A 16,792-nucleotide genomic window follows, 5' to 3' on the forward strand; every position below is an offset into this window, starting at 1 on the left:
CCTTACTTAGGCAACTTAGCGAGACCCTGTCTCAAAATAAAATTTTAAAAGGTCTGGGGATGTAGCTCAGTGGTAGAGTGCTTGCCTAGCAGGTGTGAAGCCCTGGGCTCAACCCCCAGACACACACACACACACACACACACACACACACACATACACACACACACACACACACACACACACACACACTATTGTCATAAATACAAAAGGAAGGACTAAAAATCTAAGTTTGATCCAAAGGATTAGAAATACAAATAGCTTCTCAAAGGAAGCACTGGAAGATAAAAAGATACTGGAATGTCTTTAAAGCAGAATTTGACACCCATCCAGTCCATCAGTGGGATAAGAGGTGGCATAGAGATGTTTTCGTGGTTTCAAAAAACTTGATCCCCAGGAAGCTATTGAAAACTATGTTTTGCAAAACTAGGGCAGCAGAGCTGGGCGTGGTGCACACGCTGGTGATCCCAGCATTCCGGAGGCTGAGACAGGAGGATTGCGATTCACGGACAGCCTCAGGTACTTAGTGAGGCCCTCTGCCACTCAGTGAGACCCTGTTTCAAAATAAGGAATAAAAAAAATAGGGCTGGGGGGTGTGGGTCAAAGGTAGAATGCCCCTGGGTTCCACCCCCAGTACCACAAAAAAATAAAAAAAAAATAATAAAATTAGCCCAGTAAACCAAGAAAGAATAAAAAGGAAAATGAGCAGGAGTTAAGTAAAGGGAACCCCCAGAATGATGATGAAGAGGAGCCCGAGGAAAACGGCAGGTACCACTCCATCACAAAGCATGGCGGAGGGTCCAGGAGAAACGTCTCCAAGAAGATGAAACAGAGAGAACCTGGTGTTCAAAACTCTTAAAAGGTGACGGGCGCGGTGGCGCACGCTTGTAATCCCCGCGATTGGGAGGCGGAGACAGGAGGACCGCGCAGGTTCGAAGCCAGCCTCGCCTGGCTTAAGAGACCCTGTTTCCAAATAAAAATATAAAATAGGTCTGGGAGTGTAGCCTGGAGTTAGAAGGGCTTCCATCCCCAGTACCACAAAAAAAAAAAAAACTCTTAAAAGAAGATTGAGTCAAGAGAGAGACAGGTTGATGAATTAATAAGTACATAGAAAAACAAGCAAATGAAAGAAAAAAAAAAAAGAAAACAATCATTAACTCCAGGAAACACAAATGACAAGGAAAGAATCTATTAAAAAAAGTCCATGGCTCAACTGTAAACAGTATTCTCTGGGGTCATATAAAGAGTGTCAACACTCAATATTGGCACAACCAGAATTACTATGTTACTACATTTAGAAAATGGAGGCTAGAAAAATCTGGGGAAGAATAGGAAAAGACCAAAGAGAAAACCAGTACTATTGGTATATTATTCAGAAATATAAAAGCAAGTTTGGGCGTGGTAGCGCACGCTTGTAATCCCAGTACTTGGGAGACTGAGACAGCAAGATCACAGGTTCTCACAAGGCCAGCCTCAGCTACCTAGTGAGGCCCTCCGCAACTTAGATGGTTTTAAAGTAGAGAATAAAAATAGGGCTGGGGGTAGAGCTCAGAGGTAGAATGTCCCTGGGTCAAATCCCTACAAACACAAAAAATATATACATACGTTTAATTTTTTAAAAAACTGCCAGAGCCAGGCATGATGGCACACACTCGTAAGCTAGTGTGGGAGGCTGAGACAGGAGGATCGCGCAGGTTCAAAGCCAGCCTCGGCTACTTAGTGAGGCTCTCAGCAACTAGTGAGACCCTGTTTACAAATAAAATATAAAATAGGTCTAGGAGTATAACCCAGAGTTAGAAAGCACCTCGGTTCGATTTTTGTGGTTCTCTAGTACCACAGGAAAACAAAACAAAACAAAAAAACAAAAACCTATCAGCTGAGCATGGTGGTCCCCTCTTGTAACCGCAGTGTACTTGGGAGGCTGAGACAGGAGGATCACTGGTTTGAGGCCAGCCTCAGTTTACTTAGTGAGGGCTCTGCAACTTAGTGAGACCCTGTTTCAAAATAAAGAATAAAAAATAGGGGTGGAGGTGTAGCTTAGAGGTATAACGCCCCTGGGTTCAATTCCCAGTAGCATATATGTGCGCACGCGTGTACACACACACACACACACACACACACACACACACACACACACAGAAACATAAAAATAAGAAATTGACCAAATTATTCCTATGTATGTATAAATATATAACAACAAATCCCTTAAGCCAGGTGTGGTAGCACATACTTGTAATCCCAGCATTTGGGAGGCTGAGACAGGATTGTTCACTGCCAGCCTCAACTACTTAGTGAGGCCCTTTGCAACTCAGACCCTGTTTCAAAAATAAAAATAATATAAAAAAAAATTAGGGCTGGGGGTGCTGCGCAGAGGTAGAATGCCCCTGGGTCCCATCCCCAGTACCACAAAAATAAAAATTAAAATTAAAAAATCCCACTATTATGTTTAATCATATGCACACATATAAAGTGTGTGTGGGGGGGTGCTCCAAAACAGTAAACTAATGCCACTAAAAGTATTTGCCTTTAAGAAAAGAAGAGAAATTTTTTGTTTTATTTTTAGTAGAGCCTTTACAATAATATACAACTACTTCATACTCTATACTAGTTTAAAAAAAAAAAACTGGAACCCAAGCTCTTACCTGCTAAACTTGTATTTCTTAAATTATAAATTTATAACTATTTAGTGGTTTGTGAAACCAGTTCAGTAAGTCACCATCATTATTTTGTAACTTAAACAGAAAATAAGAGAGACACTGCCTAGAGTTAATAAGTGTCCCACCACATGACCCAGTTATCTTTTTTAAAAAATTTAAGTTCGAATACTGTCGTGATCCACGCGCGTCCGAGTTTCTAACAGCACAATTCACGAGAGGCAGGTGTGGGTGCTCGTCAACCGATGAACAGATACATCAAAAGCGGTAGATACACGCAAGGAGTTTTACTCAGCCGTGAAGAATAAAATTAGGTCATCTGCAGGAAAACGAACGGAACTTACAGTGCTACGCTAAGTGAGACCAGCCAGTCTCAGAAAGCCAAGGATCCTAAGTTTTTCTCTCATACTGGAAGCTAGAGAGCAAACTAGGAAACTAAAGAGACTTAGATAAATGAGAAGAAAAAGCATCAGAACGGTGGGCGGCGTGGGGCGCAGGGTGCACGCCTGTCATCCCAGCCCTTGGGCGGTGGAGACAGGAAGATCCAGGTTCATGGGCAGCTTCAACTACTTAGGGAGGCCTCCGCAACTCAGCGAGACCCTGTTTCTAAATGAAAGATTAAAAAAATAGGGCTGGGGTGTAGCTCGTTAAGTAGCATGCCCCTGCGTTCCATCCCCAGACCCGCAAAAATAAAAAAAATAAAAAATTGGGAGGGGAGAGGAACAAGGACAGAAAAGAAAATGGTCCATGCATGAAGATGTCACTGCCACTCTCACCAACATGTACGGGAAGGGAGGAGGAAAAATGGGGGTAATATGGAGGGAAACACATCAGGTGGAGCATGCAGGTATGAAACATCACTTTTAATCCCACGATAACATAGAATTGCAGGGTACCCACTAAAGTAGAAAAGTGAAAAAGTATATTTCCGTGAGTCTTTGTAATACACACGTATATTCAAAATGTAAAATGCATTTTTTTTTTTTTTTTTTGGTGGTACTGGGGTTCCTGGAAGCCCTTCTACCTCCGTGCTACACTCCCAGACCTATTTTTACATTTTTATTTGGAAACAGGGTCTCCTAAGCCAGCGCACGCGGCTGGCTTCGAACCTGCGCGATCCTCCTGTTTCTGCCTCCCAAGCGCGGGGATTACAAGCGTGCGCCACCACGCCCGGCCTGTAAAATGCATTTTGAAGTGCAGACTGTGATCAAAATAAATTTTAAGCCACTAATCTATACTTATATATAAGCATTATAGCTACTTAAATCTTATTTTTTTAAGGAGATTCCAAGAGCCAGGCGTGGTGGCTCACACTTGCAATCTCAGTACTTAGGAGGCTGAGATAGGAGGATTGTAGGTTCGTGGCCAACCTCAGCAAGTCAGTGAGGCCCTTGTTTCAAAATAAAAAATAAATAAATAAATAAAATAGGATTGGAAATGCAGCTCAGAGGCAGAGCACCCCTAGTTTCAATCCCCAGCACCACACAAAATAAAGAGAGATTTCAATGTACCTTTATTTTAAAAACACATTTAAAATAGTAATGGTTAATAAAATTCTATTGTACTAAAATCCTAATATCCTGCCTAAAAAAATGCACACTTTTATAGGAGTGAAATCTAAATATTTCTTGCTTTCTATATAAAGCCAGAGAAAGCCGGGCGTGGTGGCGCATGCTTGTAATCCCCACGCTTGGGAGGCGGAGACAGGAGGATCGTGCAGGTTCAAAGCCAGCCACGTGCTGGCTTAAGAGACCCTGTTTCCACATTAAAATGTATTTAAAAAAAAATAGGTATGGGAGTGTAGCCCATGGGAGTATAGCCCGGAAGTAGAAGGGCTTCCAGGAACCCCAGTAACACCAAAAATAAATAAATAAATAAATAAATAAATAATGCCAGAGAAAAGGATAACAGAAAATCAAGTTCAAAATCCTAAGAATTGACGTCATAATATGGAATGTTGCTGCTTTTCAAGTGATTTATCTTTCTAATTTGTATGCCTTTCACTAATTTTTAATTTTCTGAACTAGGCATGATGGCACATGCTTGGCATGCTTGTAATCCCAGCACTTGAGAAGCTGAAACAAGAGAATACAAGCTTGAGGCCAGCCTCAGCAACTTAGTAAGACCCTGTTTCCAAATAAAAAATTAAATTGAGCTGGAGATGTAATTTGGAAGTAGAATACCCCTGGCTTCAATAAACAGAACAACGACAAAAAAGTCTACAAGGTCCCTGAACAGAAGCTGCAAGCATCCTAGAAGACAAAGGACTAGCAGGTGCAGCTAGCTAGGAATTAAAAACTTGCAACATGTAAGGTATAAGCTAAAAACATCTATGCAGTTGACCAAGATGTATCTTTCCTTCCTGGACCCTCCTTCATACAATTTAAGAGCTATGTACACTGCACATGTTACAATCTGGAAAGCATGATCAAGAAGTTCAAAACTGATACCTTGTACCAAGAGCCCATATTTAGCCCTATATTTCCTTTATTATTAGCTAGGTCAGACATGCACTTTACTATAGATGTATACCTTGCAGTTCATCTACAAAAAAACCCACACACACACACACACGCATGTGCACACACACACACACACACACACACACACACACACACATGCCCTACTGTATGGAGCCACTCACCTGTAATCTCAGTCTTCCGGAGGCTGAGACCGGAGATGGCAGCCTCAGCAACTTAGCAAGGCCCTTAGCAACTTAGTGAGACTGTTCCAAAACAAAAAAAAAAAACAAAATAAGGCTGGGGTTGTAGATCAGAGGTAGAATGTTCCTGAATTCAATCCCCAGTACCAAAAGAAAAAAAAAATGAAAAAAGAAGAAAAACATAACTATCACCCATACTGGATGCAAGCAAGTCGGAAAAACTTGAATGAATCTTTTTTTTTTTTGGGGGGGGGATACTAGGGATAGAACCCAGGGGCATTCTACTTCCAAGCTACACTCCCAGCCCAATTTTTTTATTCTTTATTTTGAAAGAGGGTCTCACTGAGTTGCAAAGGGCCTCACTAAGTAGCTGAGGCTCCCCGCGAACCTCTATCCTCCTGTCTCAGCCTCCCAGATGCTCCCAAATGCTGGGATTACAAGCGTGCGGCACCATACCCATCTGAATGAATCTTCATATACTGATACTGAAGGTTAATAAAGGTATTTGTAAAAAAAAAAAAAAAGTGTATGTATGTGTGTGTGTGTGTGTGTGTGTGTGTGTGTATATATATATATATATATATATATATATATATATATATATATATCTATATCTATATCTCCGGGTTTGGTGGTGCACGCTTGTAATCCCAGCATTTGGGAGGCTGAGACAAGAGGATCGCAGTTCGTGGACAGCCTCAGCTACTACTTAGTAAGGCCCTTTGCAACTCCTCGGTGAGACTCTGTTTCAAAATAAAGAATAAAAAAAATAGGGCTGGGGTATAGCTTGGAGGTAGAATGTCCCTGGGTTCCATCCCTAGCACTGCAAAAAAGAAAAGTATGTATGTATGTATGTGTATGTGTATATATATATATATATATATATATATATATATATATATATATTATGTATGTATGTGTGTACACATGTTTGTGTATGTGTCAGAAAAATGCATGAGGAACAAATGACTTTAACTACTCTTTTTTTAGAGAAGAAAATAAGAAGAGTAGAGGTAACCAGAGGAGTAGAAGACTTGGCTCTATATCTCACCGAGTAGACCGGGATTCGCCTCCCCACCACACACACCACTCACCAGCACCCGGCCTCTTCCCCATCCCGCCCACACCCCAGTCACAGAGGTGGCTGGTGGCTGGCAAGCTTTCACTTTCATGGGCCACAGACTTTTACCCTGTCTTGCAAAACTGAACCTACACTTCGACACCCACAGGGCCAGACAAACGCTACATGTCTCCACAGGCTGCCAGAACCCTGGGTGGCTCCCCCAGCCCTGCCGCGGTGCTCCCCCCACTCCAGGGACGGGCACCGAGCACCTGCCTGCGGGCGGCTCACCACCCCTTGGGCAGAACAGAGGAGGAAACAGTGAATTTCCAAATAGCACAGTATATGTAACAGCACAAGCACATGCTACGCAATGACCACGTGGTATGTTAAGGTTTTTTGTTTGTTTGTTTGTTTGTTTTTTTCTCTCTCTTTCTTCCCACACTCTGAAAGGTGTGAGGGCCTGGCTTAAGTACCTGCATCTACAATCACCTCTGGATTCCCTGTGCCAAGTGTGGGAATCGGATGAACTTTGTACATGGTTCCTGACTCGCAATAGAATGTTACTTTAAGAAACTACTTCACACCTGCCTTCAAGTATTCAGCATGGTGAACAGTAGACATTCCGCTTTTAACCTGGACCTGTGCAGTGTGTTCGAATCCTAGAATTTCGGCACCCAAACAAATATCTTTTAGTCCTCACTGCGCGCTGTGGGCTCTGAGTCCATGAAGGAGGGAACTCGTGAAAGCAGAACACACCTGTTTTGTTTTTTGTTTGTTTGTTTGTTTGTTTGTTTGCTTTTTTTCCTGGAAGTCACTGTATTCACCCTTGTCTCACCTGGTAAGAAAGAACCCTTTCATCCAGTAATTCTGAATTTCTACCCATGACTAATGTGTTGGTAATTTCTTGCAACTCTGAGAAAAATAATAATTCTCAGTGTTCTTAAGTTTGCCAAGATTTACTGATGGACCTCTTAAAGCGTCAAAACGTGGGCATCTAGGTATTAAAAATAATAATATTCTCAGCATTCTACTGAGAATAGGATAGGCTGAATAGAATAGGCTGCCCTGCCTAGAGCTCTATCCAAGAGCAAATGGTAGAAATGAATTGCAAATATAACATGAAGTGCTATCGCAATTAATCAACCTAGAACTCAAGGGAATCGTGTCCTATGCTTAAATTCACTGTTGCTTTAAGGGGAAGCTCCCTGAAGAAATACGAACCCAGCCGCATAATGGAATCAAAATGCACTTGGTGCCCTTATCCTTACAAGACAGTCATTTTCATCCGCACATGGCACTGTGGTGTTGACTCTCCGCGTGTAAGCTGAACGACCAGGTAGCAGGCGGCTTCCCACAGCAAGGGCCCACCCACCACACAAAGAATCTGATCTGTCAGACGGACAGAACAAGAGAGGACCCACACTCTCACGTTATTCTAACCTCTCCAGATAAGAGACTATGCCAGTTAGCAAGCCAGTGGTATAAATACCAACCCCATCTTAAAAACCTTTACTAGGAAGATCTTGATCAGTACCTGAGGTGGTGGCCCTAAAAAAAAAAAAAGACCAACTAATGATTTAGCATCTGGAGCCAAGTGTCCAGTTTAGAAGTTCGACCCACACTCCACAAAATCTTAATTCTGTTTCTCTGCACAAATGATACTCCTTTGAGTTAAAAGTGACAAGAAGCAGGTTCCAGACCATCAAGGGAAACAAGCAGCAGCTATCGAACAGGAGTTAAAACAGTACCCCTGTTTCCCAGGTTGCTTTGAAGAATTGGTCCCAATAATATTTTTTCCTGAAATAATACAACAATATCCAGCTTTGAAGGGGGGTGGGGGGGGACTCTAGTGGTCTAGGCATTTAATTGAATCTGTACCATTTTTAACTTAATGAATTTACTTACTGTCACCATGAAAAATACTATCTGCATAGCTATGAATCTACCTAAAGATATTGTAAAATGTTTTAAAATGCAGCTAAAAGTACTATCCAAGGAAAAATGCATCACTAAGATGTATTTAACACAACACTTTAAATATAATTTGGCTATTTAATACCACCATAAGAATCTGCTAAGGAGAGCAAAAATGTTTGCAAACTAGATAAAAATCGCTAGGCTGAACACAAAAAGCAAAGAATCCCCAATTTACCTCTTCATAATTTCACACACCCCCCAATTCAGCAAAAGGGTGCCTCAGTGTCATGTGATTATATATGGAAGCAGCTGCCACCTTTAGCAATAAACTGACAAATCCTACTTCAGAGTCTCTTCTGTGAAAAATCTCCTGGGGGCAAAATTATTACATTGTAGCTCATCAATCAACAGGTGACTTTTAGAAACAAACTCGTGCTCATTTCCAAAAAGAATTAATCTTGTAGAATCTCGGTATTTCTTTTATATTTTTTTTTATAAACGACTGAATTGCCATATTGAACAAATTCCGATGGATTTCTTCTCCGGGGCTTACCAGAAAAATGCCAAATATTCAAATTATTTTAGGACATTTTCCCATACCGTTGCATGAAACAGAGCATAATTAATAAGGATCCAACAGTTACCACGTTTCAAATGCAAATATGTTGCCGATCTAGGAAATCCAGTTCCTTTTTAAACACCCCTCCTGTGTCTATAGAGTTCAGGGCGCTACTTTTGTCTTCTTGAAAATCAAAATTCGCGCATTACATTCAGGCAATATCACAACTCGGCACCAACGAGGAAGAAAGAAAAAAAAAAAGGTTTTAAATGGTCCAGCCTGAGCCTGCAAAGTGCAAGGCTGTTTTCCTTTTTATCTCCACCCCCCGCCCCCAGCCCCATCTTACACACAATCTTCCTAACCTATTCTGCCAAACCGAGCAAACGGCGCTGCGCTGGGATGAATCGCGGGCGCTGGGTTCCACGAAAAAGGCTTGGAGCTGATCACTGGCCACTCCGGGCCTCAGTTTTCTCATCTGTTAAATGTGACGATTGCACTAATCATCTCCAGGGGCCCATCTCGCCCCCTTCCCTCTCCGGGTGCCTCGAAGCCCGCCAGGGACACGGCTGACCGGCGGCGGCTCCGGCCACGGAGCCGGGCCAGGCTGACACGGCTCCAAACGGGAGGGGACGAGCCTCAAGTGTGTGTGTTGGGGGTGGGGGGCCAGAGCGAAGAGAGGAACTTGGACTTGCAGCCGCTCCCAACCGGAGCCTACGACAAACTTGAAGCCGCCGGGCTAACAATAGGACCGAGCACCCCCATCTCCCCGGCTCAAACTTGCAGGACCCGGCGAGGCCGGCGGCGCCCCCGCCCTCCGGGACGCGTTACCTTTCTCCCTGTTTGGTGTTGGAAGGCGGAGGGTGCAGGACCGTCTGGTTCCCTTCCATCTCCACCACGCACTTGGTGTTGAGCTCCAGTTCTGAAAGCACAGGGCAGGGGGGACGTTGCAAAGTCGAGCTCCGGGGGGGGGGGACCCCAGCCCCGCCATTCCCCCAAGTCGCGCGCGCGCAAAAAATAATAATAATAATTAAAAAAAAAAAAAAAGACACAAACGAGCTGGAAAGCTGCTCACCTCGCCGGTTCATGGGCCGGACCCGGACGGCAACTTTTACCTTGGTATCCGACATGTTGGCGGCGCCGGCGCGGGCCCCCGGCGGCCTCTAGGCGCCGCGCCCCCGCCGCCCCGCGCCCCCCGAGCGCGGCCGCCGCCGCTCGGCCGCGAGCTCCGCCCGGCTGCAGCGCCCCGGCGCGCGGGCCATCCCGGGGGAGCGCGACGCGGGCACGGCCGCGGCCGGGAGGGGCGGGCGCGGGGCGGGGCGCGGAGGCCGCCAGGCCCAGCACAGCGCTCCGGCCGGCCCCGCCGCCGCCGCCGCCATCTTCCGCCGCGCCCGGAGGAGGAGCGCGGCCGGGGCGCCCGCCGCAGCCCGGGGCGCTCGCCGGCCTCCCCGGGGCGCTCGCCGGCCTCCCCGGCGCCCGCGGGGACCCTGGCACCGCCCGGCGCTCGAGCCCCGCGGCCGCGGTGGGCAGGGCGCGCGAGGCCCGCCAAGCCCAAAGACCGAGCGCGCCGCCGCCGGGCACCCGCATCTGCCACCCGGCCGCACAAGTGTGTGTGTGTGTGTGTGTGTGTGTGTGTGTGTGTGTGTGTGTGTGTGTGTGTGTGTGTGTGTGTGTTTAGGGCATCTGCCAAGTGTGTGTGTGTGTAGATCGCCTCATGTGTGTGTGCCACCCTGCCACACAAGTGTGTGTGTGTGTGTGTGTTTAGGGCATCTGCCACCCGGCCGCACAAGTGTGTATGTGTGTGTGTGTGTGTTTAGGGCATCTGCCATCCGGCTGCACAAGTGTGTGTGTGTGTGTGTGTGTGTTTAGGGCATCTGCCACTCGGCCGCACAAGTGTGTGTGTATGTGTGTGTGTAGACCGCCTCCTGTGTGTGTGTGCCACCCTGCCGCACAAGTGTGTGTGTGTAGACCGCCTCCTGTGTGTGTGCCACCCTGCCGCACAAGTGTGTGTGTGTGTGTGTGTGTGTGTGTGTGTGTGTGTGTGTTTAGGGCATCTGCCACCCAGCCGCACAAGTGTGTGTGTGTGTGTGTGTGTAGACCGCCTCGCCTCGCCCTGCCCTTCGGTGGCCACAGAGGGCTCAGGTGGGCCAGGAGAGACCTGCACTCTTACATAAGAGTGGAAGGCTGGCAGGGACATCTGATGTCCTGCCCCTCCGAATCGGGTTTAGGAGGTTTGGGTTCAATGAGTGCTCTCTGTGTGCCCAGCTGTTGGGAGGTGGACACAGGGCTAGCGTCCAGGGTTGGGGTCCCGGGATCTTTAAAGCTTTGCTAAATGCCCGCCTACTGTGTGCAGGGGGCGGTGGAGAGCATCCTGAGCCCGAGGCCATGCTGAGATAGGGCACCTGGCCACACACATTAGGGTGGACCCTGTGTAGCGAGTGGAATGGAGGAGAGATGGAAGAGAGACGCCCCAGCTGGGGCCTGCTGGGAAGTCAGGCTGGCTGTGTATTTGTGTCCGAGCACGGTGGGATGAAACCCAAGGCCTGAGCTACCATGCCCATACTGATTTTGTTATGAAATTAAACCCATGTCCTTTGATCATGCCTTCTGTTCTATCATTAGAAAAGCTCTCTGATGGCCGGGCGTGGTGGCACACGCTTGCAATCCCAGCATTTGGGAGGCCGAGACAGGAGGATCATTGTTCGCAGCCAGCCTCAGCTACTTAGGCCCTGTGCAACTCAGTGAGACCCTGTTTCAAAATAAAGGATAAAAAAATAGGGTAGGGGGTGTGGCTCGGAGGTAGAATGCCCCTGGGTTCCATCCCCAGTACTGGAAAAAAAGAAAAGAAAAGCTCTCTGGCCCACCTTTTTACCTCTTATCCACGACTTTTTTTTTTTTTTTTTTTTTAATTTTTGGCGATTGAACCCAGGGACATTCTATACCGCCAGCCCTATTTTTCATTTTTTATTTTGAAACAGGGTCTCACTAAGTTGGGGAGAGCCTTACTAAGTAGCTGAAACTGGACACGAACCTGCAGTCTTCCTATCTCAGCCTCCCAAATTCTAGGATTACAAGCAGCTTATCCAGGACCTTTTCATAAGCAAGATGCCTTCTCCATGCTAAGGCTGTTTCCATCAGTTAGGAACTGCAGGGGGGGGGGTGCATTGTGTCCTCAAGAAGACAGTCACATCATAACCCCCCAGTGCCTGTGAATGAGACTTTGTTTGGAAATAGTTTTTGCACAAATAATCAAGTTAAGATGGGATCATACGGGGTTAGGGTGGGCCCTGAATCCAATGACTGGGGTCTTTATGAGAGAAAGAAGGGGGAGACTTCTTGAACACGGACCCACACACCTGAAGGTCGTGTGAAGATGCAGGTAGAGGCTACAGAGTGATTAGCTACATGCCAACAACTGCTGGAGCTGCCAGGAGCTAGACAGCCCAGGAGGGATTCTTCCCTGGAGCCTTCAAAGGGAGCACCATTCTGCAAATGCCTGGAATGTGGATGTCTAACCTTCTGGAAGACAATATATTTATGTTGTTTTAGACCATCCAGTTTGTGGTAATTAATTGTGGCAGTCTTAAGAAACTCATACAGGGGGGCCGGGCATGGTGGTGCACGCTTGTAATCTTAGCATTCAGGAGGCTGAGACAGGAGGATCCAGAAGGATTGAGGTTCTTGGACAACCTCAGCTACTTAGTGAGGTCCTTTGCAACTCAGTGAGACTCTGCTTCAAAATAAGGAATAAAAACCAGGGCTGGAGGTGTAGCTCAATGGTAGATGTCCCTGGATTCCACCTCCAGTAACTCAAAAAAAAAAAAAAAAAAATTGCCGGGCACCGTGGCGCACGCTTGTAATCCCCGCGCTTGGGAGGCGGAGACAGGAGGATCTCGCAGGTTCGAAGTCAGCCGCGCTGGCTTAGGAGACCCTGTTTCCAAATAAAAAGATATAAAATAGGTCTGGGAGTGTAGCCTGGAGGTAGAAGGGCTTCCAGGAACCCCAGTACCACCAAAATAAAAAACAACAAAATAAGGAAACTCATACAGGGATGGCAGAAATTAATATCCTATCTCTACCTCTCCCCCATCCCCGTCTCTATCTTTCCACCTTTTTTTTTTTTTTTTTTTTGGCAGTGCTGGAATGGAGCCCAAGGGGGATTCTACCTATAAGCTATACCCCCAGTCCTATTTTTTTTTGTCTTTATATATTTTTTTTGAAATGGTGTCTCACTGAGTTGTGAAGGGCCTTGCTAAGTAGCTGACGCTGTTGGCAAACCATGATCCTCCAGTATCAGCCTCCCGAATACTGGGATTACAAGCATGAAACACCACGCCCTGCCTCTATCTCATTTTAAATGCCTAAGAAACTACATCTTTCTTCTACAGAAAGTGGAAATTGGGTAAAGGCTTTGCAAAGAGCCCGGGACAGACACATGTAGGGCCTGCTTAATTTTTTTTTTTTGGGGGGGGGGTCTTAAAAAGATAGTTTTAGTGTAAGGGTTCACTTGACTGATATATTTTAATATGTCCAAATATACCTTTTTTTAAATTTTTGAACATTTTTAATATATTTTTATTGGCGCATTATAGTCAAACATCTCAATTAAATACCAGACTTGTGAGGATGTACAAGCACACATCACCCAATTAGCCTTTATCTGACCCCCATCCCATTCCCTCCCCTCCCTTGATCCCATGCTTGATTTAGTGATTGACTTTGATATATTGGTTTAAGTACATCATGTGCTTTAAAGAGATTCCATCTTCCCCACTCCCATCCCCTCAGATAGGTCACCTTCATTGCTCCTCTATAGGGCCCCTTCTTCAACTAGAGTTCCTCCTATTACCCATTTCTTCCTAGTCTTTACACATATTAGAGAAAGCATCTGATTTTTAATTTTTTGTGATATTTCCCTGTGGCTGCCGCACTGCAGGCTCTGATCCCAGCCTCAAGTGCCCTGGCACCGGCCTCGCCGCATGGCAGGCTCCTATCCTAGCTTCGCTGGCCTCAGCACCAGCCTTGCCACACAGCAGGCTCCGATCTCGTCCTCACAGGCTCTTGCACCAGCCTTGCCGCTCGGCAGGCTCCTATCCTGGCTTCACAGACCCCACCACTGGCCTCACCACACTGCAGGCTCAGATCCAGACATCGCTGGCCCTGAAACCAGCCTTGCCACATGGCAGGCTTTGATCCTGGCCTTGCAGGTCTTGGCACCAGCCTCGCCACACAACATTCTCCTATACTGGTCTTGGAGTCCCTAGCACCGGCCTTACCACACAGCAGGCTCTGACCCCGGCCTCACTGGCCCTGGCACCGACCTTGCTACCTGGAAGGCTCTGATCCCCACCTCTAAGGCCCCAGCACTGACCTCGCCACACGTCAGGCTCCAATGCCGGCCTCACAGGCCCCAGCACCACCTTCGCTGTCCGGCAGGCTCCCATCCCAGCCTTGCTGGCCCTGGCACCAGCAGGGCTTGCTTTTAGGGTAGTTAATTTGGAAACCATCTATCCATCATCCAGAGGGCCATTGCAGCCCTGCAGAAGAGAGGTAGTGGTGGCCTGAAAAAACCAACGATGATGTAAATGAAGCAGAAGAAACAGGTGCAGGACTTGCTGTGGAAATAAAAGTGGGCCACTTCATCAGCCAATGGGAAGTGCGGATTGGGAGAGACAAGGAATTGCAGCAGCTGTGGAAGGGACCAGGAAGGTGATGGCGGATAGCTCAGTAAGTGGGTAAGGAAAGGCCTCAGGTGAGGGGGAGTGATTGAGTGGCTCTCCGGTTCCCACTGGTTCTTTGCAAGGGGTCCCTGAGTTCAAAGCCCAGTAACACACACACACACACACACACACACACACACACACACACACACGCACACACACACAGAGTTTACTCAGTGTTTCTCCAATACCATTTACTTTCACTTATTAGGAATTATATTTCTTTAGAGTTGGAGGATGCCTATAGGGGTCCTTTAGATCCTTCTATGATAGCCTCCAAGGTTACCATCCATCCTTGGCTTGCATGTCTAAAAACAATGCTCAGATTGTTGTTTTATTTGGTCCTGGGGGTTAAAAACAGGGGCATTCTATCTCCAAGCTATACCCCCAGACCTTGTTACTCTGTTTTGAGACAGGGTCTTGCTGAGTTGCTGAGGCTGAACTTGAACCTGCAATCCTCCTGTCTCAGCCTCCAAAGTACTGGGATTATAAGAGTGTATCAATACACCTGGCTGACAGTGCTGATTTGAAGAGGAGCTGAACACTGTTGGGTGGCTACACATTCTTAACTTCTATACTCCAAGAAGGCTTCCTTGAAAAAATAATTCAGCCTCTGTGCAAGAGCCTCACGCCCTAAATCTCACTCTTTTTGTGTGTGTATGTGTGTGGTAGTGGGGATGGAACCCAGGGGCATTCTACCTTCAAGCTACATCCCCAGCCCCATTTTTTATTCTTTATTTTAAAACAGGGTCTCACTGAGTTGTAAAGGGCCTCACTAAGTAGCTGAGGCTGCCCACGAACCGTGATCCTCCTGTCTCAACCTCCTAAATGCTGGGATTATAAGCATGCACCACCACGCATACAAGTCTCACTCTTGTATGTAAGTAAAGCCCTTTGGATATCACAAGATGATTCTCATATCCTTCCACGTGTCAGAATATACAGTTCTGGCTACAGTTGTGTAATGAACGCCCCATAGCTCAAAACAACAACCATCATAACATCCCTCACAGCTTCTGTTGGTTGGGCACTTGAGGCGGGCTCACAAGGACACTCCAGTCTCCCGTCCCACGGTGAGATTGTGTTCAGATGGTGGCACAGCTGTAGCATGGGTAGCAGGAGCAGATGGAGCTGGTCAGGCTCTCCTCTCTCTCCAGGTGGTCCCCAGCTTTCTCCGTATGGTCTTTCTGCATGAGCAGGTTTTCTACTTGGATCTGAATGCCCTTCCAAAGGCCCATGTGTTAACAGTTTGGTTAAAGTCCCTGAGCACTACTGGGAGGTGATGGTACCTTTAAGAGGTGGGGCTTAGTAGAAAAGTTAGGGCATTGGGAGTGTGCCCTGGCCCTGCTTCTCTGCTCTGCTTCTTGGTTGCCTACAGATGAACAGCTTTGCTCTACCAAATCCTTCAAGCCATGATTCTCTAACATACCAACAGGCCCCAAAGCAATGGAGCCAACAGTAACCTCTGGAAACCTTAAGTCAAAATAAGCCTATCTTCCTTATAAGTCATTTATCCTCAGGTGTTTTGTCACGGTGACAGAAAACTGACTACCAGTAGGCTTGGGCCTCCTCACAGCATGGCGACTGCGTGAGCATTTCAAGGATACCAGGGAGAAGCACTCTGGTCTTTCAGGACCATAGCCTCAGACATCCCGTAATATCACTTGTGCCATAGTGACAAGCCCTCCCAGCTTCGAGGGGAGGACCGCAGCCCCCTTATCTCAACAGGGGGAATGTCAGTTATATTTTAAAGAGAGTGTGTGAAGTGGGAGACACGTGTGGCAGCTTTTTTTGGAAGTACAATCTACCGCACAATGCATTCCTTCGCAATCCCAGCCGTCCTTCTCTGACAGCTTGTTATAACTGAGTAAGGCTTAGGAACTAGAATCTTGTCTCTCTCACACAGAGAAGCTGAGACAGTTGTATAATAGCTTAATCTGCAATCCATTCAGGAGTAACATACAGGGAATCTGAGCTCCCACCACATCTGACTTAGAGACAACTTTGTGTGTATATGAGGGTGGGGGGATTTGGGATTGAACCCAGAGGCATTCTCCCTCTGACCTATATCCCTAGCCCTTTTAAGTTTTTTGTTTGTTTGTTTTGAAACAGAGTCTCGTTAGGTTGCTGAGAGACTTACTAAGTTGATGAGGCTGGTATTAAACCTGCGATCCTTCTGTAGAGACACATTTTTTAATATATGCCTGGTGCATAATGTTTCAC

At 46.5% G+C, this 16,792-nt stretch overlaps 1 protein-coding gene across 1 annotated transcript in view; it reads right to left on the reverse strand.

Annotated features, from left to right (window-relative positions):
- KIF13A (kinesin family member 13A) overlaps positions 1 to 9,979 on the reverse strand; it is a gene marked incomplete at both ends in the record, with an annotated part of 250,691 nt that extends 240,712 nt beyond the window's left edge. The window contains 2 exons of the mRNA XM_080710284.1: positions 9,681 to 9,771; positions 9,925 to 9,979. Coding sequence (XP_080566410.1) covers positions 9,681 to 9,771; positions 9,925 to 9,979 — 146 coding nt within the window. The remainder of the gene's footprint in view (positions 1 to 9,680; positions 9,772 to 9,924) is intronic.
- Positions 9,980 to 16,792: the final 6,813 nt, after the last annotated feature.

This window comes from Muscardinus avellanarius (assembly GCF_963383645.1).
Source record: "Muscardinus avellanarius genome assembly, chromosome: 14".
NCBI classification, from domain to species: domain Eukaryota; kingdom Metazoa; phylum Chordata; class Mammalia; order Rodentia; family Gliridae; genus Muscardinus; species Muscardinus avellanarius.